This window comes from Phoxinus phoxinus (genome assembly GCF_949152265.1).
Source record: "Phoxinus phoxinus genome assembly, chromosome: 25".
Taxonomy (NCBI): domain Eukaryota; kingdom Metazoa; phylum Chordata; class Actinopteri; order Cypriniformes; family Leuciscidae; genus Phoxinus; species Phoxinus phoxinus.
Window position 1 is genome coordinate 19,345,423 of NC_136900.1, and position 27,479 is coordinate 19,372,901.

At 38.0% G+C, this 27,479-nt stretch overlaps 1 protein-coding gene across 5 annotated transcripts in view; it reads right to left on the reverse strand.

The window, feature by feature from the left end:
- Window positions 1-1,167: 1,167 nt before the first annotated feature.
- grm8b (glutamate receptor, metabotropic 8b) overlaps window positions 1,168-27,479 on the reverse strand; it is a 151,901-nt gene continuing 125,589 nt past the window's right edge. For 3 of the 5 annotated variants that reach the window (XM_079603973.1, XM_079603972.1, XM_079603971.1), the window contains exons 8-12: window positions 27,409-27,456; window positions 20,093-20,229; window positions 15,210-16,145; window positions 4,366-4,612; window positions 1,168-1,732 (exon numbers count right to left, since the gene is read on the reverse strand). In XM_079603973.1, the coding sequence (XP_079460099.1) occupies window positions 1,683-1,732; window positions 4,366-4,612; window positions 15,210-16,145; window positions 20,093-20,229; window positions 27,409-27,456 (1,418 nt within the window). In that variant the 3' untranslated portion in view covers window positions 1,168-1,682. The remainder of the gene's footprint in view (window positions 1,733-4,365; window positions 4,613-15,209; window positions 16,146-20,092; window positions 20,230-27,408; window positions 27,457-27,479) is intronic. The other 2 variants (XM_079603974.1, XM_079603975.1) reach the window with 1 other exon arrangement.

Here is a 27,479-nt window from a genome sequence, read left to right on the forward strand (position 1 = left end):
AACGGCATCCGACTGGATCCGAAACATCCTTTGTAAAAACTGCTGCGAGGTAAGTGTGTAAATGAGTTGCATTTATGCTTAAAAATATATTGAGGTCAGGTAAAGGAAGGCGTACGTAGAGGAAGTCAAAGGTCATTTTGACAGAAGTTTAAGTATGTGGACAGTAAGGCTTTTTAAAATGCTGTGTGCAACACTAGGCGCTCTCCACTTTTCTGAGGATAAGGTACGTTGGACCATTTTGAAGCTCCTTTAAGATCTAAGGAAAGCTTTATGCACGGCAATAAATAACACACATTGTATTGCCATGGAAAGATAATGAATGCTTGCTATATTTGGAACGCGGTACACCTGCTCAGATTCAGCTCATAAATTATACCAACTTGCCAGCTTGGCATTTTATATATGCTAGACTCACCTGGAAATGTCTAGACTCACCTGAACAGAAAATACACGCATGACACACATTCTTCAGCACTATTACACGCTTAGTTTTACAAACAGTATGATTAATTCACTAAAACAAACGAAAGAAAGAAAATTCTGTAATCATTTACTCACCCTCTTGTTGTTCCAAACTCATCCGTCTTTCTTTTTACCGTAGAACATAAAAAAACATATTTCACAGAATGTCCATGCTGCTCTTTTCCAATATAAGCATAAAGTGACCAGGGACTATATAGCTAAAATAATTGTAAATACTGTGAAACACAATATTTACAAGTATACTGAAGTTCTACTAAAGATTTATGGGAGAATCATAACAAAAAAAGCACTGTTAGACATGAAGAACAATGCTGTGTCTTTTACATTACGTCAGGACGTGCCGAATTTGAAAATGCGCATATGCAAACAAGATTTTAGAGGCACTTGTTTGATGTCTCTGATGTCAATGAAAAACTATTATAAAACAAAACAAGAATAATCAACAACATATTTCATTATTGGTTCCTGACAGTGCAACAAAGAAATGAAGCACAATAACATTGACTAAAATATTAATTTTGATAAAATATTAGTTGTTGGACATTACATTTAGCTTTTAAATTATTATAGTAAAAAACGTAATCAACAGATTCATCGATTATCAAAATAATTGTTAGTTGAAGCTCTATTGTGAATTAAGTATTACATGTTTCATCCCCAAAAACATAAATGTCCAAACACCCACCACATTTCAAAAACATTCCTTTATTATAAATAAATTATTTGTATAAAAAGTTGAATTGGCATGCTTCCAACATGGCATTTGCACACTCACAACCCAAGGTTATAGACCAGAGTAGCCAATACAAGAGACAAACGCATTTTTCAAATGCAGGTCTGACACTGTGGGACAAGAATGAAAAAATTTTCACAACCACAAAATACTTACAATTAGAATAACATGTAACATGGTCGACTCCAATATTTGTTCTGTTTCTTTAAACTTTTGTATTTTTTTTTCTAACCCATTTGCCAGTGTCCCGTTTTATTGGCTGCCCACGTAAACGGCAGCTTTTGTCTCCATTTTTTGGATGTCCGCCTAGGCTTTCTTATAAAATATCCAAGGGGAAAAAAAAAGTCCAAGAGTCCATCCTCTTGTCCACAAACAACACTGATGTCTCATGCTTGGGTTTCAGTCATTGGATCCTGTTCTGTCGGAGCCTGCCGGATCCATGCCAAACCATTTTCAGGATGTGCAGTCATATGGCATGATTGGTGTAGCTGACGTAGGTTGTTTTTGTGGACGGTGCTGAAAATGAAAATAGCCAGTTAAAGAAGACTGCTGTGTATCGGAAGACACAAATGTCACAGCAAGTCTAATGGGAGAATTGTAGAGTAAGTTGGGGGAACTTAAAGATTCTGAACGGAGCTCTGCAACCATCAGGATACAATTCTCACTTTGTTTCATAGATTAAAAATGATTTTGCTGCTTCCTTTCATTTAAAAGTAGGAAGAAAAAAATTTGAGAAAGTAATAACACTCTTTTGTGATGCCTTTGTCTTGTGCCCTTTTTGCGGAAAAGGTTTGAGTTGTGAAAAGTCATTCAAAAAGGAATTCATGGCATGCTTCGTAATTAAATTAAAATCAAAACGAACCCTTATTTTAGACATTCACTCAAACAGAAAATATGCTCACTCAACCTTCATGAAACCCATTCGAGTTTCTCTTTTCAAAAGGTGAATTTTGGCCACTCAATGTCATGAAAGCGAATGAGAACTGGGACTGTCAGGCTCTAAAATGATCAAAAAGCACCAAAGAAAATCATAAAAATGGCCCATATGCAATATATTCTAAGTCTTTTGATAGCTTTATGACAAACAGACTGAAACTTTGAAGACAAATCATTCTTTTGGTTGGAATGATTCATTTATATTGATCCGGTCACAGCAGTTAAGTGTTTACTAAAGAGGAAGATTTTGAGTGAAAAACGACTTGAGTTTCAGTCTTGCTGTGTCTATAGAGGATTTGAAATATACTATAGTCATATGGACCTCTTTTATGGTGCTTTTGTAGCATTTTTTGAAGCTTGAAATCTCCAGTGCCAATTCTTTGAAACTGCACAAATTATTCAAAATTTCTCCTTTGTGTTAGAATGACATCAGGGTCAGAATTTTCAACTATTTCTCAATAATAGCCAATAATCTCTTTAGGTTTAATCTCATTCAGGTTCATAACCACCATATAATTAAGAGGGAAAAGCACCTTCTGTGCGAACGAGCGGTGCTTCATAGTCCATAGCTAATGTGAGCACACATTTACACTTCAAATATTGTCCTATTAATGGGCCCATATTGCTATAATGACTAATACCTGTACAGAACTAACTCACAACAACACCGATTAGCATATTTGAATGTTGTTCACTAAAACAGACATAGTAAAACTGCAACGAGAAACACCAAAACCTGTTTGTCCTCTAAATGGTATTCTCTACATTCATTACATGGTACATTTGACTCTCATTATGAACTGGCCCAGTGTTAGAGCCCTTTAGCCGAGGGGTCATGGCACATTAGTGAGGGTCTGAACATTTGCATTAACTTTTACACAGTGCTGTGGGCCCGTGTATGCTGCCCTTGCCCTGGTTAATGATCGGATCCTTCATGTAAAAGGTAACACCACACTGGCTGCTGAAGTACAGTCTGTTTCCACGAGTTTGCAGTCAGAAATTCAGATTTTTATAAGAGATCTAGTGTTAGCATCAGACAATGCAGGCAGCATAGCTAATGAATTAGCAATGATCCTCTAGTGAATGCATCCTTATCTGCTTCATTTCCTCATAATAAAAAGCTTCAGATGACAAGATAAATGCCAAAGAGAGTAAACCAATGCGAACATTTTAGCAGCATTGAAGTTATCAGTTCATTAGCAAAGATCATGCACAGCTTAGCCACCATTAAAGAAATAGTGACCTTTCCGTAGCATACTGTATATTTACTTTGTTAAATATATGAATGTAATGTATATGGGTCAATGACATTGAGTATGCATGATAAAGAAAAAAAAATATATATTTTTTATATCTAGTTTAAAAAAAAAACTAGTTTTTTCAACAATAATTGTTTAGAGGACTAAAAATGTCATGTGGTGCAACCACAAAGTAAAAAGTAATACAATATTTTCCTTACACATTTGAATAATTTTTTTTAAAATATATTGAAATGTTGAATTATTCATTAATAAATATAAAAGTTTCTATATTTATGTGCACCACATGACATGACATCACAATCTCTAAAATGTTTTATCAGGTAGAAATTGACCCTGCGCAGGGAGCTTGATTGACAGGTGATCTGACCAATCATACTTCGCCATCCACCATTTTGTCGGACAAAGCAGTCAGGAGAGTTAGTAGATTAACATGGGAGAATTTGAACTTGAGAAACGGAGTGTACTGACGCCTTTCTGCGGTTAAAACAACATTCCTTCTTATGTTCATTCATGTTTATTTGATGCTATAAATAAAAGGAAGTAGAAGGAAGTGATGATCGGTTCACGAGCAGCTTTAACTGATGCTCTACAGCGATCTGACAGACACATTAAAGAGCCACAAAACAGTATTTATTGTTTAAATTTCTTTTAAAAAATGAGCAAATTTGAAAGGTGAGACCTTGTTTAATTCGTTTAATATCAAAAGTAACCGTAAAGTAACCTGGTCTGTCAGCGCGTTGTCAGTGTCCTCTCTGCTCCGCGATGTATTTTTCACTGCGTGAGAACATGGTGTGGCGTGAGAGTGGCGTAGCCACTGATCACTTTTTACAGTGCGTGATTTGCATTTTTTATGTATTTTTAAATAAATGAATAGAATAGCATCATGTCATTGACCTATGTTCCACATTAACATTATAACAAAGTGTGCATGTTAGAAAAGACTGTACTCACTACTATTGTCCACACTCTCACAGAGTTCGGTTTTCACCTCTCCATTGGGCCGTTCACTGGCCAGCTGGCTGAGCTTGTTTGTCATGGTGGCAGCGGTGACGATGGCCTTGAAGCTACGCTTGCGCTTGGGCACGTTCTGCTCCGGGTGCAGGATAATGATGTAGACTTTGGGCATGTAAAGCATCCCCAGAGACACAGACGCACTCAGGCTCAGAGAGACGGTCAGTGTGGCTGTCTGAATGTACATCTAGAGTGAGGAAAGAAGAGGGTTATAACAACGGTTACAGTACGGCAACAAAAGTGCGCCGCCCTTTAGGCGACAATTTCTAAAAAAAAAAGAAAGTTAGGAATTTAGGAACATTCTTATTTACTTCTTTGAGTTTATCTTAAGACATTTATTAACTTTCGTAAATTTTTTCATAAATTTAGCCCCTTGTTTCTAGGACTGAACCAGGATCCTCCTTCAATGTAAGTCTATGTGAGTTTTTGTCTTTTGTTTTATTGTCCACAAGATGAAAATGACATTTCAAATGGCAAACCTCTCCTCAACAACCCACACAATTTGATGTATCATTCCGTAGCACTTGTGCGGGATGAGTTGCGCAACGAATAATATTGTTATATTAGTGGATTATTTAGTTAATGCAACCTCAGGATCAGGTATGACTTCATTTTGGTCCACTTTTCACAATCCAGTCAAATCACATCCAACATTTTTTTCAAATATCTAAGCAATTTCAATAATGCTAATGTTTACAAATCCACAAACCGCAGATGCAACCATACGCCCAGAGCAAGACAAGTTAAAATGTTGATTTATCCTTGGCCATGTCTAAGAGTTTGATAAATGGCTACCTTTGGTAACAAATTTATTACTACTTTCCTTACCTTGGGTGCGAGTGATCAGTAAGCTAACGAGCAGTAAATGATAACATATGCCTGCTGTGGGTGAAGCAGATGATAAAGCTCTTAACGTTTATATTAAGGTGCTGAGAATGAATGAGCCAAGGTTTTTAGGTCAGGAGTGGAGAATCTAGAGCACCGCAGGAAGGCGTCATTCCATACTACTCCTAGTTGAGACTGAAATCAAATTAACTGTATTGCTTAGTACTGACGTGGGCAAAGAGGTAAACACATCAGAAGAGGATTTCATGTAGTCTCTCCGAGGCAACAGAGCACTGCCATCCTGTCAAGGAAATGTGACTGCGCACAATACTCACTGAATCTCCTTTTGAATTGTAATTTTATTCAAGTCTAACCTTGTGACCCCAGTACCACTCTTTTGTGTAAGTCTCCACACTGCCGGACAGTATGAGGAAGGCCTCTCGCTGAAAAATAAATGGGAGAAACTACCAACATAATGTAGCGGCTGTGGCAATGTACTGCATTTTAAATCAAAGAAGCAATTCAGCTTTTCTTCTAGAATGGTAATGTATTTTAGCTGGACCCCCAGCTGGGAAAAATGGGCTAAACTGCTTGCTGGTCACTAAAGCCTGGGGTGCGTTTCCAAAAAGCATTGTTAGGCAAATATGGTCGCAAGTTCCGTCGTTAGCAACATAGTTCAACAATTTAGCATTTCCTGAAACCATAGTTCAAATGAACATTTGCAAACTTGTGTGGGTGGTTCTACAGCTCTCGACCTGTGATTCGAAGCATAGATTCTTGTTAAAATGACGTGGACATATACTGTAGATCTTGCTCTTGGGCAAAAGAAGCAAGATAACATGCAGTGTTATATATATATACAAATTTAAATCCATATCTGGATGTCAGATCAACAATCAGCGCTGTTTTTGAAGAGAGTGCATGTGCATAAGTGCGTAAGGGACTCTGGAGAAAGATATAAGAGGGAACACAGGATTAATCAATCATCAAATAAAAAACAAAAAGACATGGAAACTAAAAACAGTGAAGTAGTCTTCAGGTGCCATGTTCGCTATACAGCAGCATCTCAGAGAAATAACGTTGTGGAAAAAGCTGCTGAGTGAATGAGCCACGTGTATACGGGAGACTACCGTAGTAGATTAGTTTCTCCAACAATGCATCGTACTACAGTATGAGAGTTATTCAGCGAGTATGGGAAACACACCCCTGGTTAAGCTGATAGAGCTGCTGGTTTTAAAGGGGTTTTGGCGAGCTAAATTGGCTGAACACCAGCTAGACCAGATTAGCCAAGACTATACCGCGCGCCTACATTTGAAATAACGAACTTGAGCGCGCAAAAGACGCGATATATGAACAGGCCCTAAAACAGCTAACACCAGCAAAGTAGCTTAAGTTTGTGCCATTTCAACAGGGCCAACCATGTAAAATACTGTCTGATTTAAACTAACACCGTGTCCTAACTAGACGCGATGCGATGCGATAAGATCCAGGGACAAATAATTTGTCTGTCCACCACACTAGACGCGACACGACTGCGAGATGCTTCAAAATCAATTAAAACCCACAGCCAATCAGAACAGCGTGTGGGCGGGCTCTCTCATAAGCCATGACAGATTATTAGCATGATGTATTTCCAATTCATAAATACAGTGCAAATAGTTCCGTCTCTTTTTTAATAAAAGGGAAGCGGAAATAAAAATAAATAATAGGCTATTTTGATGGTCCCACAACAGATATTCTACTGACCATAAGTAACTTTGCAACTAGGGCCTACATGCTAACTAACTCTAGTTAGATTATTAGTACACTGTTAGGTTAGGGTTGTAACATTTATTCTACTAACCCTAACCCAACAGTCTACTAATAATCTAAAGAGAGTTAGTTGACATGTAGTTGCAAACCTCACTCCCCTGGCCTCAAGAAGCGCGCTAGCGACTGATGTTGCGGCTGCAGTTTTATGCAGGGTTGTCAACTCTCACACATCTGCCGTGACACTCACGCTTTCAGCATTAATCTCACGCTCTCACGCACACACAATAAATTTCACGCCAAAATCCATATTTCTCCCCTCTCAATCCGTTACTTTTCTGTTGATGACGAGACTAGACCACAGCGTATTAATGACAGGAGAGTTTAAGTCCAGCAGCTGTAACATCTGCCTACAATGTTCTCACTGCAGTATTCTCTGATCGTTGATTCACTGAAAACCTTGCACCTGATACGTCAGTTGCGTGTGAAAAGTTCAGAGCATAGGTTCGGAGTCGGAGCCCCTGATGCGCGTTTGAAAGTTTGGATGACAATCAAGGTAAGCAGATTTACCTTGTCAGTTGTCACTACAGTCGTAGCCTTGCCTAATCCGTCTGTGCCGAGAGTACAGACTTCAACAGTTGCAAACGTTGTCTGAAGTGCGTTATGTGGGCTAGCTCAATAAAAATAGGCTCATGGTACAAATTACGTTTTGCCAAATCGGGCCAAAAAGTGGCATTTTTTAATTCCCCAAATGATCAAAGGTTGCCCAGATTGTGTTGAGCCTGCCACACTTAAATGCGGATGCTGAGCGAACCTTTTCAGTTATTGGCCTAAACCAGACTGACACCAGAAACAGACTAGATGGCACCATGTCATCAATCATGACAATGAAAATGAGCAGCCTTGAACCCTGCTTCAGATAAGAACCTCCTGCAGAGGTAGTGAAGCAGGCCAAACTGCCACTGTGGCACAAAACAGGCCTAATTTGTGAAATTGTGTTTTTCTAGGGAGGTGGAGTAACTATTATGTGTCCCTTTTGTTTTGAGATTTCTAATTGTTTTGATCTTGTTGTTTTACATGTTTGTTATTTAATCACCTCTATCTTAATTTTTTTATAGTGCAATCATACAGTGCAATCAATTGTACATTTTGAAAAAGCGTTCCCATTCTATTTGTTTTTGTTGCATAAATCATCATTTTTTTTTTGTTGTTGCATAAATCAGGGTTTATACTAAGTAAACAAGGGCTGACATTTTTTAAATTAGGGTTAGGGTTACTCAATTTTTTTTTGTCTCACTCCAGTTTGGTGCTGTGACCTGGATGGGGGTGAGGTTTAGAGGTGTGTGTGTGTTACGGACGTTGGCCAGTAAGAGCTGTGTGTGTAAACCTCACTCGCATGGCCTCAAAAGGCTGCAGTCTCTAGCATCCTTGTTAGCCCAACCGCTTCCCACGGCGGAGACCATGGTTCGAATCCCGCTCAGAGCGGGTCGATTAGGACGTTACATTTGGTGCCGTGACCCGGATGGGAGTGAGGTTTAGAGGGGTGAGTGTAACGGTCATAGGCCAGTAAGGGCTGTGCGTGTAAACCTCCTCTGGCCTCAAGAGGCTCCTTAGCGTTCTTTTTAGCACGCTCGCTTCCCACATTGGAGACCATGGATCAAATCCCGCTGGGAGTGGTTTGAGTAGGACCTGTTACATTCACATGCTTGTCAATGTGAAATCTAAAAGTTTTCTTTCCAGTATTTCCCAGTGTCTTGTACCACTATGATGAAATGCTTTTGTCATAGCATTCCTCATTTGTATGTCGCTGTGGATAAAAGCGTCTGCTAAGTGAAAAAATGTAAATGTGTTTCAGATATATCCATTAATAACAGGTGCAGAAAATCAAGCACAGGCCATGCAATCTCCACAGACAAACATTAAAATCCAATGAATGTCGCTTTAATTTGATATCTGCAGCAAAATTAGCTCAAATACGTCAATGCATCACATATCCCTATAGTGTATCCTGAAAATCACTTGTGTATATTTTTATGTGCCTATTGTAATTCACAGCGCCAGTCAGTAGCACCAAAACAGCAGGGGTAAAAAAGAAAACACACTCTTAAAAAGCCATACGAAGAAGTAAACTCCATTTAACTAAAGATCTTTGGGGAGCTTAAGTGGTTTAAAAATCAATGCCACAGCATGCGACTGGTGAACGGATAAACACAACCAACTATATATAAACTGGAACTCATTCAAAATGTCTGTAAAAACTGCGGATGACTCATCTAACTCTGATTACCCCCGGCAGGCATCCTTTCCTCATCTTTTCATCTGTTCCCCTCAATTCAAACGTACTGTGGTGCAAAGTGAGGGAACCGACAGAAACCAACGGATATAGTTCCTTCTTACACAAGCAATCCCACTAAATGTACAATCGGTCCCCATCAATGAGCAAATGCACAAGCATGCTGAAGAAATGAGACCGTTAATGCAGAAAATAAGCAGAAACGTGGAGAACGAGGTTCAAATTACAAGCCATGCATAGATGTATAGAAACTTGGAAGTTTTAATGAGCACATAGTGAGGAGATGTGAATAAGAGAGACATGCCTCAATAAAATACTCATATCTGTGTCCTCATATTGCAGTGGCTTATTGCAATAATCTTTTTAACATCAGTGAGGGCGAAAGAAATAAGCCTGTGAGAGATAAGGGAAACGGGAAATACGCTCGGCAGATTTCTTGCCATTTGGACTCAGTCTTTTGTCATGCGGAGGAATGAAAAAACGGTCTGATTTGAGGGAAACAATTTCCTCTTTTACGTAACTTTTAATTTAATTCCACCCCGAGGGCCAGCTGTTTACCACGTTTGTTTTCATAGTGTTTGTTTCTCAAAATGAATGCTAGAGTGCTTTTATGTTAAAATGTGCTGTTTCGGTAATCCCTCGTGTATGTGGAGCCATATCACTGAGTAAAAATAGCCTATCATAACTCACTTATGCTAATCTAAATGAGATATGCAATCTAACAGATGACAATTAAACGTTAGAAAACCTGAGAGGAAGATTTTGACTATTTTGTACTATATATAAAAAGCACGATAGTTTGCTTGTCAAAAAATGTAGGTAAAATCAGGCTCAATGAAAATATAATTAAATGAGTATGACTATAATTGCATTGCATTTTTAGCCAGTAACATACTGTATGCAATCAGAGACACACATGCTAGACCAACACAACTGATAGATGTGATGCTAACAAACCTGAAACAAGAAGTGTTTCTTGACTGTAGAAGAAGACAAGTTGCGTTTTAGCACCCCCTGTGGCTAAGATGAAAATGCAGCGCTTACATGTTGGATAACTACGTTCTGACATATTTCTGAACTTGTGAAGCTGATTTTGTATTGCTCGCAGATCTAATGTAAGATTTTTGGCCATTAATGTTTGACCACTTTAGCGAAATGTCAGCGAAATTTTCGTATAAGCATAAGCCTACTCCAGTTTTAAAGCAAGCAGCTTTCTGTTGGTCAACTTTGCACTGGGAATTTTTTCCTAAATGCATTGATTCCTTTGGTAATTACGGAATTTCGCCTGTAAAAAGTTGCTGAACAACAGTAAATGTGATCGCTCCTTAAGAGTGTGTGGTTTTGAAAAATTTAGATGCTTAACCTTGTTTGCCATCACTAAGAAAGTAACTTTTAAACCAAGCAGTTTTCTAATGGTCAACGTGGCAAATCAAAGTGACCAACTTGAACTTGTTGCGAAATCTGCATGCTAATTTCCTATTAGCATGGATTTCTATTGAAATGACCGGATTTTGCACATACAAATGCACTGAACAATGGTAAACATGAGAACACCTTAATATTTGTGGCTTAATTTAAATGTAAAGTCTCGTTGGTGGTGGGATGCTGTGTAGGCATGTGACGGCATCACATTTTCAAGCTTTTATCTCGAGGGGCAGCATTTTCTAAAGCACATGCTGAGGTGAATATGGAGCTGCTTGCCCCATCATGTTCAATAGGTTGGCACAATGGATTACAAACCATTTAGCTGATTGGCAGATATTATGTCTGCAAGGGAAACATTCCAAGGGATAATCTATTGTAATGAGCCTCAGGCACGTCACATGCCGGGAACATTGTAAGTGGGAAAACTCGATCAATGTCAATGAGCTTAAAATCCCCTTTGCTAATTACTATGTTGGATCGCTCCATGAGCTAATTCTGGGTTGCATGCACAACTGGATTCGACACCATGTCAGGCTTTTCACAGGTGTGTTGCCTTCAAAATGTCACTGCTCAGCAGTAGAAGAGTGTAGCACACCACTGGTCTCAAAAATACAGGTTGCTAAAAGTGTAATGTTGCTAAATGTTGTACACACACAATCACAAAATGAAGGAATGCAAGGAAATTATTAAAATATGCATTGTGGATAACAAACAGTTAGCAGTCATTATCGCAAAAATCGCAAATGCACACGCACACACACACGCACGCACACACACTTTAACAAGCCTCTCCTCATTCATTTGCACTGGTTGCCAATTGGCAATCGCATCAAATTCAAGGCACTGATGTTTGCCTACAGAACAACCACTGGCTCTGCACCCCTATACCCAAACTCACCACTTCAGACCTAAGCTTGCGTTCTGCAAGTGAACGGCGTCTTGTGGTGCCATCTCAGAGGCAGAAAACCACTATCACAGGACTTTACCTTGACTGTTCCCTAGTGGAATGAGCTGCCTAACTCAACCCGAGCTCCTAGTCTTTAGCCGTTTTCAAGAAAGGGCAGAAGATGCATAATTTTAGTCAACACTTGGCCCATTTATACTAACACTTACTATTCTATACATTGTTAGGTATTATAGTCTGCTCCGATCCATCTTCCACTCCATATACATTTAAATATGCTCCTTCCCTAAAAAGAGCTTATTTATCATGGAGACAATTCCTTCCGATCTCAGTAATATGTAAATGGTATCACCGGAGTGATATATGATCACTTATAGCGTGGGAGCAGCTGCGGGCAACCAAGAACCATCCTGAATACAGGGACTTCAAACAATACTATCACCTTAAGATTTGGCTGTTCTTATTTGAAAGAATATTGAAGATGTGGGAACAGAAGGCTATCACTTTCATTGTTATCCTCAATTTACATTTAAGACAGAACCTCATTTACATTACTGGTAAACTGTAACAGGATAAAAGGTTTAAGATTTGGATGTTCTGGGTTCGTTCTGACGCCGGTGAACCCAAGGTGCTTCGTGCACTTTGCCACCGCTATACTGTAATAAACTTCATTTTCGAGATGTTCGACGTCCACATCATCTATAAAAAGTAAAAATAAAAAACAACCAGAATCAAGTATTCCAGAGTGCCGTCAGTGCAAAAAATATATAAATACATATGAAACCATCTATGCGAACGGAAAGCAGTTAGGTCAGCAAGTTCAACTCCATCTATAACTGTTACATCTTGAGAAAATCGTGGTGTCAAACTCTTGGAGACTAATTCTTAATGAGCATTGCTTTCAATTTTCAGTTTTTCCACAAATTGTCCCATAACATAACACTTGACATCAATATCTGACAGCAAATCTTAGCAACACATGCCACAGACGTTAGACATGCAGCAGAGAAGACGCTGTGTTTTTAATCCTGGCTTCTCTCGGCAGCACTAATGAGCACTGGACAGAAATACACCCCGGTGCATGAAAGAACAGAGGGTACAGCCTACAGTCTGCAGTCCACCACTGAAGTCATCAACATTACGAGACCCACATTGGCCCAGACCGACAGAGGCTGCACGCTCTATTTATGGCCCATTAACAGCAGCACTATTCCTCCAGGTCATGTTTGATCATCTCCATATATCTGATAATGAGCATCTCTTAGATGAGAGCTTGTTTTTGATGCAAAGACCTAAAGACTAACAAGGACTGTATACCGATGGAGCTGCCAGTGAGGAGATGATATATAGATGATCCTCAACTGTTCACTTCATCATGTTGCCACAATAACAAGAGATTTACGTAAAGATAGATAAAGACAGTAATAACTAACAATATGTATATTGATGTTTGTGCAACGATTGAGGGATGATTCATATTAAGTTGTAACATAACCTACAGTAATTAACAGAACTGAAAATATGACTGAAAACAACAAAATACTATTACCTAATACTAAAGCATATAACAATTCCATACACACATTATGTAAACATAATTGATCACAATTAGTGGTGATATCAAAAAAGATGATTTAAAAGGCCACACAGAGACTCAAATTAGGGAATCGCCTTTAAAAAAAAAGTTCATTATAATATAATATTTTTATAATAATTTTTTTTCAGTCTAATAAAAAAAATGATATAACATATAATTGTATTAAATTATTTAAAAAAATAATATAGTACAAATATATTATATTAATATTAATCTCATTAATATTATATTATTTTATATATTTATTTTTTAGTCTAATATAATATTTTAGTTTTAAATAATTTACATTATACTGCATGCACAAACATTGCAACTTTAAAAACAATGATGTAGCGTTTCGTCACTGCTTCTTTCAAACTATTGAAAAATACAGGAAAGTTTGCAGCATTATGTTTTTTAAAAATAGATATATATTTTTAAAGAAATATTTTTATTCAGCAAGGATGAATTCAATTGATCAAAAGTGACAGGAAAGACATTTATAATGTTGCAAAAGATTTCTTTTTCAAATAAAAGCTGTTCTTTTGAAAATTGTATTCATCAAAGAATCCTGAAAAAAGTTTACACAAAAATATTAAGCTGCACAACCATTGTCAACAATAATAAGAAATGTTTCTTGAGGAGCAACTCATCATATTAGAATGATTTCTGAAGGATCATGTGACACAAAATTCAGCTTTGATCACAGGAATAAATTACATTTTAAAATATAATATAATGGAACATTTTAAAATTGTAATATCACAATATTACTGCTTTCATTGTATTTATGATCAAATAAGTGCAGCATTGGTGAGCGTAAGAGCAAAAAGAAGGTGCTTCTTTCAAAAACATAAAATCTTACGACCCTAAACTTTAGAACGACGTTATATACAGTATTCTGGTAACCAGTCTCCAAAACAGCAATGCAATGGGGAAATCAGAAACATTTTGCCTGTAAGGGTGTCACATCACACGACAGGATGCACTGCGGGCCTCCTTTTTCGAGTCTTCACCTCATAATTGACCATTGCTAAGCCCCACCCTCCTTAGTTACTGTTGCTACGCCTGGCAAGCTTTCGCGCCTGGCACATCTTTTACAGTGTGTATGCACCGGTGTCAGACATTCCCAAGGAGATAATTGGTCATTTTTGGCGAACAGGTGAAATATCTGAGAGAGCAAGACAAAAGGGACTGCAGTATGCATTCGAGGGATATATCCACGACATAATATGCAACCGATTAGAGAATAATTTCATCAAAATTGAAGCTAAAACCAATAGGCTTAGTCCCAGCGCAAGCAGCAGCCGCCTCATTCGCCGACCATTCAAATGGGAAACACACAAAGGAACAGCTATGAGGAACAGCTATGTTCATGCACAGCAGGGTAAGTGAAATGTGAAAATTAAGTATAATCTAATAATTATAAATCAAACCGCTTATCCATAAATCTAGTGGAATAACACTAACACCGGGAAAGCCGCGATCGGATTGGGGTAACGTAACCTTAAAGTTACTCCGGGGTAGTAAGCCGTCGATTAAGAAAGTGCTTTAATATATTTTAAAGTATGTCAGTGAGCCTCCGTCTTGCCTTTTATCGTCTTATTTTACGTTCAAATATATGCATTGTGAACAAAGAACCGTCATTATTTCCAAGCAATAATAGGTAGACTATTTTTGTTAATCCGGTTGACATTTAGTTGTGAAAGGGTTGCTTGATCCATGCCCGGCATTTCTCCCCTCGGCTTTTAGGTTTCGGGAAGGAAAAAAATTCCACCCACCGTCCAAACTTTTAGGATACCGGGTATCAGATTTGCACAATTCATACGCACAGCGCTTCGGCATGTTTCCCTCGCTCGAAAGCTTGCCAGACCTCCCGCGCGTAGTTACGGTTGCTAAGCCACGATTGGCCTGTGGTGGTTTTCGGGCGTGGCTTAGCGAAGGGTCACTTGTACATAATTTGTGATACATTTATAAAACCGCACTTAATTATCACTTCATCATAGACTCACCCTCTCTGCAGATTGTGCGGTCCCAAAGAAGATGGGTATGAAGGCCAGCCAGATGATGCAGGTGGTGTACATGGTAAATCCAATGGGCTTGGCCTCATTGAAGGTCTCCGGCACTCCCCTGGTTTTGATAGCGTAAACAGTGCACGTGACCATCAAAAGGATGCTATAGCCCAGCGAGCAGATGAGTGACAGGTCCGAGATGTCACACTTGAGCACGCCTCGGGCGTTTTCAGGGTCCTGCGTGCGTTGCTCGCCGTAATCCACAACGGTGTGCGGCGGGTCCGCCACAAACCACACAAACACCCCCATTAACTGAACCGAGATGAGACTGAAGGTGATGACTAGCTGGGAAGCGGGGCTTATGAACCGCGGCGCCGCGACCGAGCACTTTCCCTGCTCAAAGATCCGATGGATGCGGTTGGTCTTGGTGAGCAAGGCGGCGTAGCTGAAACACATGCCGAGACCCAGGAAGATCCTGCGGAAGGAGCAGACGGCCACTCCGGGCGCAGCTATCATGGGGAACGTAATGACGTAGCAAAGGAAAATTCCCGTTAGCAGCACGTAACTCATTTCCCTGCCAGAGGCACGTACGATTGGCGTGTCGTTGTAGCGTACGAAGGTCACCACGACAAAGGTGGTGGCGAGGATTCCCAAGATGGCGATGAAGACGGGCACCACGGCCCACGGCGAGTGCCACTCCAGCTTAATGATGGGGATCGGCTGGCAGCCGGTGCGGTTTTGATCTGGCCGTTGCTCGTACGGGCAAAGCTGGCACGTGAACTCGCTAGCCTGGAAATGGTAGCCCTCGCAGCGCTCGCAGTGCCAGCAGCAGGGAACCCCCTTCACGACTTTCTTCCGCTCGCCGGTCTGGCAGGGCAGGCTGCACACAGACACGGGCACCACTGCGTCCCCGCTCGCCCACTGCATGGCATTCATCTGAAGAGAAACATCACAGTTATTCCCGTAACTTTCCAAAAGCATTTAAACATGAACTATTATGCCCTTTTACAAAGTCTTGGTTTTGTTTTTAGGGTCTACTAGAATTGGTTTTGAAGCTTGAATGTTCAAAAAACACCTAAATGTGGGAAATCTTGGTGGGTCAGGAAGTTCATGGAAGAAAACTTGAGACTACAATGGAGGCGTTTCAGGGAGTTCAGAAACCGTGATATAGAGAATATCTCCCTTTGGAGTGACTTCGTGCTTTGTAACTTTGCATGTTTTATGCTAAAACAGCAACATTTAAGAAAGTTGAAAATGTAAAACATTAAAATAGGACCTCATTATTTTCATATTTTATAGGATTAACCCTTAAACAGGTAAGAGTGGAAAATGATCAGCAAATAAAACATTTAGGCCTGGTTTCACAGACAGAGCTTAGGTTAAATCAGGATTTGGTCTTAGTTCAATTAGGACATTTAAGTAGCTTTTATAAACATGCCGTAGAAAAATAAATAAAAGAAATGTTACTGATGTGCTTCTTGAGACTCAACCTCAGATGTGGGCAAATCTAGCTCCAATGTCCATATAATGCTCCAAGTTCCATTTAATCTATATAATGCATACAATCCATATAATCCCTAATCAAGTAGCTATATAATGTCATTTTTTTAAACATTTAAAAATATATATATTTTATTTAAAGCTTTTCACATTTTTACAGAACAACCCCCCACCCCATGCCAGCAAATCATCATCAGTCGAGCTGGGCTAGAGGTCGACAAGAGGTTTCCCTCCTTTCGGTTTCTTTTGCCTAGGCGCGGTATACTTAAAATAAAATGCCAATACCAATGATTACCCAATTATGGAAAAAGGTGAGTTATTGCACCCTGCAAGACACTAGTCTACAGTACCACACCTCTTAGAACATATGTCCAATATGCTCAATTCCATGATCCCCTTCCAGAAATTCCATAAAGGACTTCCAAATCTGTAAGAATTTCTTCGGTTTACCAGCAACTTCATATCTGATCTTTTCCATATGTAGCACACTGCTAACCTCTGCAAGCCACATCTCAAATATAGGTACAAACTCTTTGTTCCACATCAACAAAATTGCCTTCTTCGCTATTGTCATCCCATATTGTATCGTCTGGATTTGATTATGGTTATAGGTCTCTAAGGAAGGGGCCAAGCCTAATATTGCAACACGGGGATCATGAGGAAAAGTCAGTCTTAAGTACCTTTGAGTAAAAACAAAAGACAGAATTTACATATTTTTTGGGCAGAAACAGAATAAATGAGCCAATGTACCCTCATTGGACTTGCATTTAACACACAAAGGTGAGACAGAGGGATATATAGAATGTCATTTTGTAAGAGAGTAGTGCAATCTATGCACAACTTTGTATTGTATCAGTTGAAAATTAAAACTGATGGAGCAAGACCTAATACCCCGGAGGGCCTCGGCCCAGGAGTCTTCTGAAATATCTATACCCAAGTCTTTTTTTCCCAGGACATCTTTAAATATTGTGTAGGAAGAACTCTGGAGTCATTTAAGCATTCAACAAATTTATAAACCAGACCCTTCATGTCAAGTTCAGAGGTCATACAATAATAAAGATGCTCAGGGGGTTTATATAATGTAATTTATGACAAAACATTTAATTTTCAAGCAATCCTGGTTTGAACTTTGGTTTAATAACAGCATGAACAACATATGACTAAATTGTCTTCTTCAGCATCTTACGAAGGTGTTCACAATTAATATTAGCAGCTATATTGCTTATAGTTATATAGTAAGATTAATATATATATATATATATATATATATATATATATATATATATTAATAATTATATAATATAATATATAATATATATATTAATATATAAACTACTTCCTGAAAAAAGTCAGAATGTTCAACCCCATGGGCAGACGTATTGGTTTTAGGTCAGACTGACAAAACGAGCACAGAAAATTAGAACCAAGACATATGACTCACAAACTCAACTATGATAATGATAACAGTATTGGGTGAAAAATGATTTCTCCTGATTACAAGAGACTAAAGAGTATGCATCTTGTGGTGCATTTTTGCTGTTTAAGAGATAAGACCTTGTATGGGAAATAAAAATAAACAAATAAATGAAATACATATTTAACAAAGGAATATATTACTAATTAAGAGACACTAAAAAGATAAAGATGGGAAATTTGACTAAATTAATCAACAATAGCTACAATGGCCTGTTAAAGTAAAACAAAATCAGAACATAAGTTAACACCTACAGTTATTGTACATCTATAAAAATAAAATATTTAAAATATAATATAATATAATTTAAATGTTTTTGAAAGAAGTCTAAAAAAAACTGCGTTTCTATGATCAGAAATACAGTAAAAACAGTAATATTGTGAAATAATATTACAATTTAAAGATAACCGTTTTAAATTCTAATTCATTTTAAAATGTTTTTATTTAATAATAAACTCCGTTTTTTTTGTGGTTGCAAAACTGAATTTTCAATAGCCATTACTCCAGTCTTCAGTGTCACATGATCCTTCAGTTGCTGCTTCATATTTCAGTGAAAACCATGATAAACTTTTTTCAGGATTCTTTGATGAATTGAAAGTTCAAAAGAAAAGCATTTTTTTGGTAACATCTTTTTTCGACCTTTTGTCTTCACTGTCACTTTTGATCAATTTAATACATCCTTGCTGAATAAAATTAATAATTTCTTTCTTTAAAAAAATAACAAAATAAATCATACTGACCACAACCTTTATAATGGTAGTGTAAATCAGCATCTATGTATCAACGCTTTCACAGTTAACTTAACGGGCCCTATTTTAACGATCTGAAACGCAAGTGTCAAAGTGCAAAGCGCAAGTAACTTTGTGGGCGGATCCCGGCGCTGTTGCTATTTTCCCAGCGCGATAAATGACTCTTGCGCCCGACGCAAATCTAAAAGGGGTTGGTCTAAAGTAGCTTCATTATTCATAGGTGTGGTTTGGGCGTAACGTGAAATAAACGAATCAGAGCGTCCTCTCACATTCCCTTTAAGAGCAGGCGCGCTTGTTTCGTGGCGGATTGCTATTATAACGGCGGATTTGCCAGCGCGCGCCAGGAGCGATTCACAGCCGAGGAAACCGACGTTCTCGTCAGGGCTGTAAAACACAGAGAAGTGACATTGGGGATGATGGGAGAAACCCACCCAAATTAGCTTCGGTTAAACAGGCGTATAATTTGGGTAGTAAATGTGTAGCCTAATCTAGAATTTTTTTTTTTTTTTTTTTTTTATCTATATCTTTTTCACATCTTCACGGACACAACAATGATTTCCCTCGTGTGTTAATATTTTTCCTTGTAATAATGTATGATTTGCAAAAATGAAAACTGCTGCATCTTTTTATATTAGAGAATCAAAGTAGATGCGCGTTACTATTATGGTCAAGCACGCGCCCTTAAAATACCATATCACTAACGCGCAACGCGCCACTGTCTTTAGACTGTTTTTTTCCTGGTCAATGGCGCAATTGCTTTCTAAAACTGGAAAATAGCACCATGGAAGTTTTGCGCCGGAACACGCCTTCTCTTTGCGCTGAACCGCCCCCGCGAGCGCAAGTTCATTTCCTAATTTACCGACGTGCGTCTGTGGAGGGAAAAGTCCGCTGTGCGCGGGTGCAAAATAGGAATGATACATGCGTCGGTGTTCAAAGTCAATTGCGCTGGGTGCAAGATAGGGCCCTATATCTACAGTATGCAACAAAAATGACTTCTGAATTACTTGTGTTAATCCAACACCACTAATTGTACAGTGTAATTGCCATAATCATAATGACAGTCATCTGCACCACAATCATCATTATCAAAGTAAATAACTATTTTATTGGCGGCCTCTGAAAATTTAAGCACACTTTAAAATGAATGCAGACGAACTTACATTTAAATGCAGCTGATCCGTCCAGTGGCCGATGATTCTGTACTCAGCCGACTTGTTTGTTATCTGATACTGATAGATGTCATAGCGTCCGGGGGCATCTCCATTTTCATTAAACACAACAAGGGTCTTGGCACTTCCTGTCCAAAAAGATAAAACTAAAATTATGATTGTCATAACACTTCTCTATCACGTGCAATGCTGAATCAGACGCTCTCATCTCCCGTGGCCAAGATGAATCAGTAAACACATTAGACATTACTTGAGACATAAAAACATCAGGGTTTCTGCATAAACAAAGTACGCATAATGCTCCAGTTCCATTCAACCAACAAAGCGAATAAATTACAATCAATGATAAGCTAAATATGAAATCAGGGTCATATTCGGAACAAAACAATTTACTAAACTGCTAACAAAGCATGAGAGGATCTTTGTCGTTTGTTGTCTGTTATTATACAAAATCATTCCATCATTATAAAGCCCCGGTGAGGTTTTCTCGGGCCTACAGGAGTCGTCTCAGATGAGCAATTTCAGCAGGATACAGAGCAGCTCGTGAGGAGGGAGAGTTTGTATCAAATGAGCATCTCTCGAGATGGGGAATCATGCATTATTAAAACACCTGCATACAGTCAGCTGGAGGATTCACCGGGAAATGCTGTTTGCTGCTACTGTATGACACACCTCGAGCAACAAAATAATCCGATTACCCAGAGTCTCACATACATGATCTATTATTGATGAGGTTAGAGCTTACTAATAAAGTGAAAAGCTGATGTAGGTGACCTTATTGGGGACTGTGGCATGATGATGGTCAATTTTGATAATCTTGTTCACTGTATTGGTGTGACAAAAACTGTACATTTGTATTGCCAAAGAGAAAAATTGTGTAAACTGAATAAATGTGTAAATGTAAATGTGTAAAGCAAAACAATACTGTAAAAAAGAACTGGAGGGTCATTCACACACCATCATGGTAACAGAGATGACACTAAAATAATGCAAGGTTTGATCTAATACAGTTATTCAATGAACCGATTAAAAGGGTTTTATTGTCGCATTTTTACAGTCTGTTAAAATCACAACCATTTTTCACACAATAAAACAACAAAACAAACACCATAAAAAAAAGTAATCGAACAACACAGCAAAACAAAAACTACAAAAACCTGCATCCTGTTTATAAAACTAAACAAAAAAAAAAACCACACAATAAAACACAAAACAAATACAGACACAAACAGTACAAAGCAAATTACAACACAAAAAACACTAAACCAAACAAAATTAAAAAATAAAAGCAAAACGCTAAACAAAACTCAAAATGCAACAAAAAACGCACCAAAAAAAAAGAGTCCTGAAATTTTTGCACGTTAAAAAATAAATACGACCTCATGTTGTATCAATAACGCTTACACACTGCCTCTGAAACATTCGTCCGTCATAAAAAAAATTCAGGACGGGTTAGATTTTCTGCATTTTTTGCATCCGAACCAAGCATTTGAATGGTGCTTTGACAATTCAGAGCCACCGAATGATGGATATGAAAAAACGCATGCGAAAATTTCGGACTCAGAGAGCAAGGACCTTTAGGGTTACATAAATAACCCAGTTCCCTGAAAAGTGAATGAGATGCTGCTTTAGTTCTTGCTGCTATGATATTTCCTTTTGTTTGTGCCGGTGTCTGAAGCACGTGTAAAAACACACTAATCATTGGCCGAGGCAGTCATGTGACATCACTCTGCTGGCATGACTAAAGAAACGCCTGAGATAGACGTCATCAAATTCGATTTGTCTGAAGGAAGGCATGCATGCCTGAAGTATGACAGCATCACGCAGCGTCTCGTTCCCTTCTCAGGGAACCGGGGTTACACACGTAACCCTAAGTCGATCCCTTTCGAGGGAATTCAACACTGCATCAATTGCTAACGCTATAGGAACGTTAATACCCACTACGCCACAGTGAAAAAGTTTTTGTAGTCATGCCGGCCCGATGAGTGACATCACATCGCTGCCTTAGCCAATGATTGCCGTGTTTTTACATGTGGTTCAGAAACTTGATCCGAAGTAATTTCCATAGCGTTATCAATTGACGCAGCGTCGAGTTCCCTTGAAAGGTAACCATCAAAACCCACCACATAAAAACACAACCCAACAAAACAAACTGCCTCAAAACAGAAAAAAAAAAAAACATAACATGAAATATAACAAAGCAAGTAATAGATAATTAACATAATTATTAAAAGAAGGTATAACGATATAAAATATGACTAATGGAGTCAATCAGTTATAACGAGACAAAGACAGAAGACGGATCACGCACTGTCCCTCACATAAATTGTCTAGCGCAATGCGTCTGTTTTTGCTTAAAAAAAATTCAGCACAAATTTGGTATAAGCCTCTTGATCTTGATGCAGGACACTGACCGTTCTCTAATCAACGACTTGATTGTGGCCTTTTGCTATTGCAATCCAAACCCCTCGCGCGAAGACTGTGACAATACAGAAGGAATGATTAGAGGGTGGATGAGATGTTTTGATTAAGCCAAGTCTTGGTTTAATCACAGGTTAGACCTCATTTTCAAGACTTGCAATTAGACAGAGGTAATTCAAAGTGGTCTGCGGAAAGAACAACACGGAGAGGGAACGTGCCTAAAACCAGCGAGCCATTCTACTGTAATTTATGCGCGGCGTGTAGGCACAAGTTTCGGGCTTGATCTCGGCATTACTTTTCACAGTATATGCACTGCAGATATCATCCGCAGTGGAGTGAATCACTCTTGTGCACTGCCTGAAGATGTATCTCATTATAACACTCTATGGCTAATATTCAGCATCAACAATGAATCAGCTCAAGTGTGCTGAATTTAAAAAGAACAAAGGCGAACAAAACGGGTTTATGAGTGTGCGACAGCTCCAAAAAATCCTGGAAACTCAAGTCTCAATTATTAGGGCCAAATACAATTTCCAAATGTTAGAAAAATGACAGATGAAACTCGAAAAATTAGAATATGGTGCAAAAGTTCATTTATTTCAGTAATTCAACTTAAAAGGTGAAATAAATGAACTTTTGCACCATATTCTAATTTTTCGAGTTTCACCTGCATGCTTTCTGAGTAAAAGGGATACTTCTGAACCGATGAAAACATTTATTTTAATGCTTAGTAATCACAATTTTTTTTCTTTAGTCAAATCAACTTAAAATAATTAATGTGGTTCAGATAACATACTGATTTGAGTTTCTGTTGATTAAACCAATCTTCTTTATTGTATTAACTCAAATTCGGTTAAAACAAACTCAAAATTTTAAGGCAACTAGGTTATTCACTTTTTTAAGTTAAACCAACAATTATTTTTTACAGTGTTCATTTGCTGTGAGGGAAACAGAACTGTAGGGAGATTCATACTAAGATTAATTCCAAGTTCACAAAGTCTTGTTGAGGAAACCAAATCTAATTGATGAAGTGAGCTAAGAGAGAAAGCAAAGAAGATACTTTGTGGAGACTTAGAGCATTTTAAAAGATTTTTCAGATCCAAGTCTATAAAATTAAATTAAAGAAAAAAAAACATTGAAAATAAAATAAATAAAATATGAAATAAAAGAAAATTAATTAGAAAAAAATAATAATAAATGGCATGGAAATCAAATGTTAACAATCGAAAAAATTAAAAAATTAAACAAATAAACCATGGTCTCTGCTTTGATTATTATACAGCCATACTCAATTCCCTTATGTTGTGGGCTACTTTAGAACCGCTACATCTTACTTAATTTCCTATGAGTGAAATGCCTTCAACAACCTTGCGAACTCGAGGGAGATTCATACTAATAGCTATTTGATGGAGCTCATGTTCAAGTGGTGTGTTTGCCAGCTCTCTTATGGGAAGTGCTAACCTAATCAACAGAAGTTGAATGCTCGAGACGCTCACGCCCTTGAAACACAGCCCGAGTAAATGATAAATAAGGCAGTTTTTGCTTTAAGGAGGGCGTTCAGTCATGTAGAGGGCATGAAAGATCATCTCTGTAGGGTGCGTCTCTACACTCATCCACCAGGCTTGAAACACAGCCAACTGTGTAACCACATCATTGAGAACCGCGACCACTGGCATTGCGTTTTTGGCAAAAGTGAAGAGTTGCGAGCCCTAAGCTGGTTCATTCTATTGGATTCGAATGTTTTATGCGTCTTCTGAGAGCTTTATGCCAAAGCAAAATGCAGAAGGACTACCTGAGGCTTGACCTTTGGACACATAAGTTGCTCAAACAAAATAGGCCTCATGAATCAGGCCAAATATTATACTTGATCTCATGCCAGAGTTTGATGGCAAACCTACATGTCAGCAACAAATGAACGTGTCAAAAGGTTAATTCGTCAATTAATTCAGCTGTCCGATGTGAAGTGATGATGCCCTTTTCCAAGACTGAGATAACGCGTCTCGTATTAAAGAAACATAAGATACCTAAAATCCCCTGTTTATTGAACCCGTCTCACTGTATTGATTCTCCCGCTGTTTATAAAGACAATTAGTTGCCGTCATGCTCACAGCAGAAGCATTCAACGTCCTTTCCCCGTCCTCCATTTATTCAGCCATTATCCAGATACTTAATAATCTGTTTTCACTAAGAGAAACTAAGAGAAAATCGATAATAGAGATGAAAACACAATGAAAACATTCCAGGTCAGCACTGTAATCAATCGCTCACTATTAAGACACTCTGACTGGCATGTGAGAGTTCTTCTTCTTAAATGCTGAATGCTATGCTACTACTGTACAACCATTTACTATATACTTTAAAAACAGCACCTATTCGCAAAACTGTGTTGTAGGGTGGGACTTGAGTTCACTTCAGTATGGAAAACAAAACAAACGACATGGACAAATGTGACCCTGGACCATAAAACCAGTCACATGGGTCAATTTTTGTAAATTGAGAGTTATACATAATATGAAAGCTGAATAAATAAGCTTTCCATTGGTTTGAGGGATAGGACAATATTTGGCTGAGATACAACAATTAGAAAATCTGGAATCTGAGGGTGAAAAAAAAAACATTGAGAAAATCTCCTTTAAAGTTGTCCATTTATGTTTGCAATTATGGTGTATTCACTCACAAAAATATAATTTTTTTATATATTTATGGTTGGAAATTTACAATATATCTTCATGGAACATGATATTTACTTAATATCCTTATTTATTTTTGGCATAAAAGAAAGAAACATAGTACTGAGGTTTAAGCTTGGATATATGTTGGCCACTACACCACAAGTGTGCAAGCACGTGTAAAAAACAACAACAACTACAAGACATTTGGTGTGATCATGATGACAGACATGTTCATTTCTTTGCTCTGCTCTCCCTTCAGAGGTCTAACACACATCTAAAAATAAGCATATGTATGAAGCCACTGAAGTGCATCTGATTGCAGTTGACTTGGCAATTGCCTGCTGGCGATAGTAGCTGTCATAGCTCTGGGATAAAGGTTCTGGGTTTGATGCTCGACTCCTCAGATCTGCTGCTTTTATCAGTGACTTGATTAAAATGGTCCTCTTGCTGTTTGTAAAAAAACATCCCTTACTGACTCAATCAAGCGTTCCATGTAAGAAAACAGAAATGAAATGTCAGTTGTGCATCATGTGATCCTAAACACATATGATGGCTCAACTCTCACACACACACACACACACACACGCACACACACACGCACACACACACACGCACGCACGCACGCACGCACACACACACACGCACACACGCGTTAATGAATGCAAAACACAAACACAGCAATTGAAATGCATTTTGTCAAACGAATTTTGTCAAACGAATTAAACATTTAATTACATTTGACTCAGGGAGCCGACTGAACGTAAACATCAACAATTTATGGTCACATGATTGAGCACAGCCAAACTAGCGTGCGCTTACGGTCACATCCATCCCTAACGCCGTTGTTTGTGCAAAGGCGTAAACCCTTCAAGCCACACTTTTGCATTCATTACGCTGAGGAGCGAACTGGCCATGCTTCAACCTAAAAGTCATGAAATCCTGTCTGCAAACTTCTACATCCTCCAAATCTTCAAAATGTCTTAAAAACAACTCATTTAAACATACCATACCTCCTGAACCTTTAAATGATCTCATTATATCTTAGCATTCAAAATGCCATAAACATGTCAGAATGCCAAACATTACTGTTGTATAGTAGCATACAACAAAACCATAAACATGTGAACCAAAAGTATATTCTTTAGAATACAGTAAAGGACACAACTGTGTGTGGGGTCTCTGTCCATTGTTGGCATCCATTGTTCAAAACAGGGAATCTGACATTTGACTTATTTATAGGCCTATACTACAATAAAGTAGTGATTGGTTAGTGATCAATTAGTGTTTGCTCATGTGAGGAGTGTGTGTGTGTGTGCGTGTGTGTGTGTGTGACCTAGTGAATAAGTATAGCATTTTGACTGGTTGTGTTTGGAAAAGGAAAGCAAGTCACTTCCTGTTATATTTTTGTGTTTTTTGAGTTGAGAATTGTGAGTAGTGTTTTGAAGTGTTTTATGCAATTAAAACTGAGTCAAAGGCTGAGAAATAGCTTATGGTTTTTGGAGATTTGGTGTGTAGTTTTGCACTTTGAGTGAGAGGTTTCAAAAAGCGTGACATGAAAAGATTTTGTGTGTAAGCAGTTGGAAAAAACTGTATTATGATTAGTTTGATTGATTATTCAGAATTATAATAATAAATGTGATATAATTAGATCAAGCAATTTGCAGAGTTATTATATTTAAATAAAACTATAATTAAAACCATTAAAAAACATTTGCATTCCTTAACATTAAAAAAAAAAAAAAATTTTTTTTAAAATATAGAAACATTTTATTTCCGCTAGATGGAATGGCAAAATTACTGATTTTCTTTTAGTTTAAGTTAAATATTAAAAATAAAATAAAACTTTGATTTATTTTTTTATAAAACTGTTTTTTTTTAATACAAAAAATTACTAAAACTTTTACAATGAAAACAAAAAATTAAAAAATTAAAAAGAATCGAATAAAAAAATATTAAAAGGGGTCATGACATGGATTTTTTTAACATGTTCATTGAGGATCCCTTATAATGTAATTTTTTTTGCACACAACTGAAATATATATGCGGAAAAACTATTATTTTCAACCCTCATACTGACCCTGTGTCTGAAATGATCCGTTTTTAAGGGACGGCTCATTTAAAGCTTGTCAGTAAACGGCCACAGTTATGATTGGCTAACATTATCCATATAAAACCCTAATTTACAGTCAAAGCATTATGAAATCATTTACTTACGGTTTGTGATGCAGCTGCTGTCAGATCCAATACAGATGAGTGCTTCATCTGTCAACAAAAGTTTTTTTTAC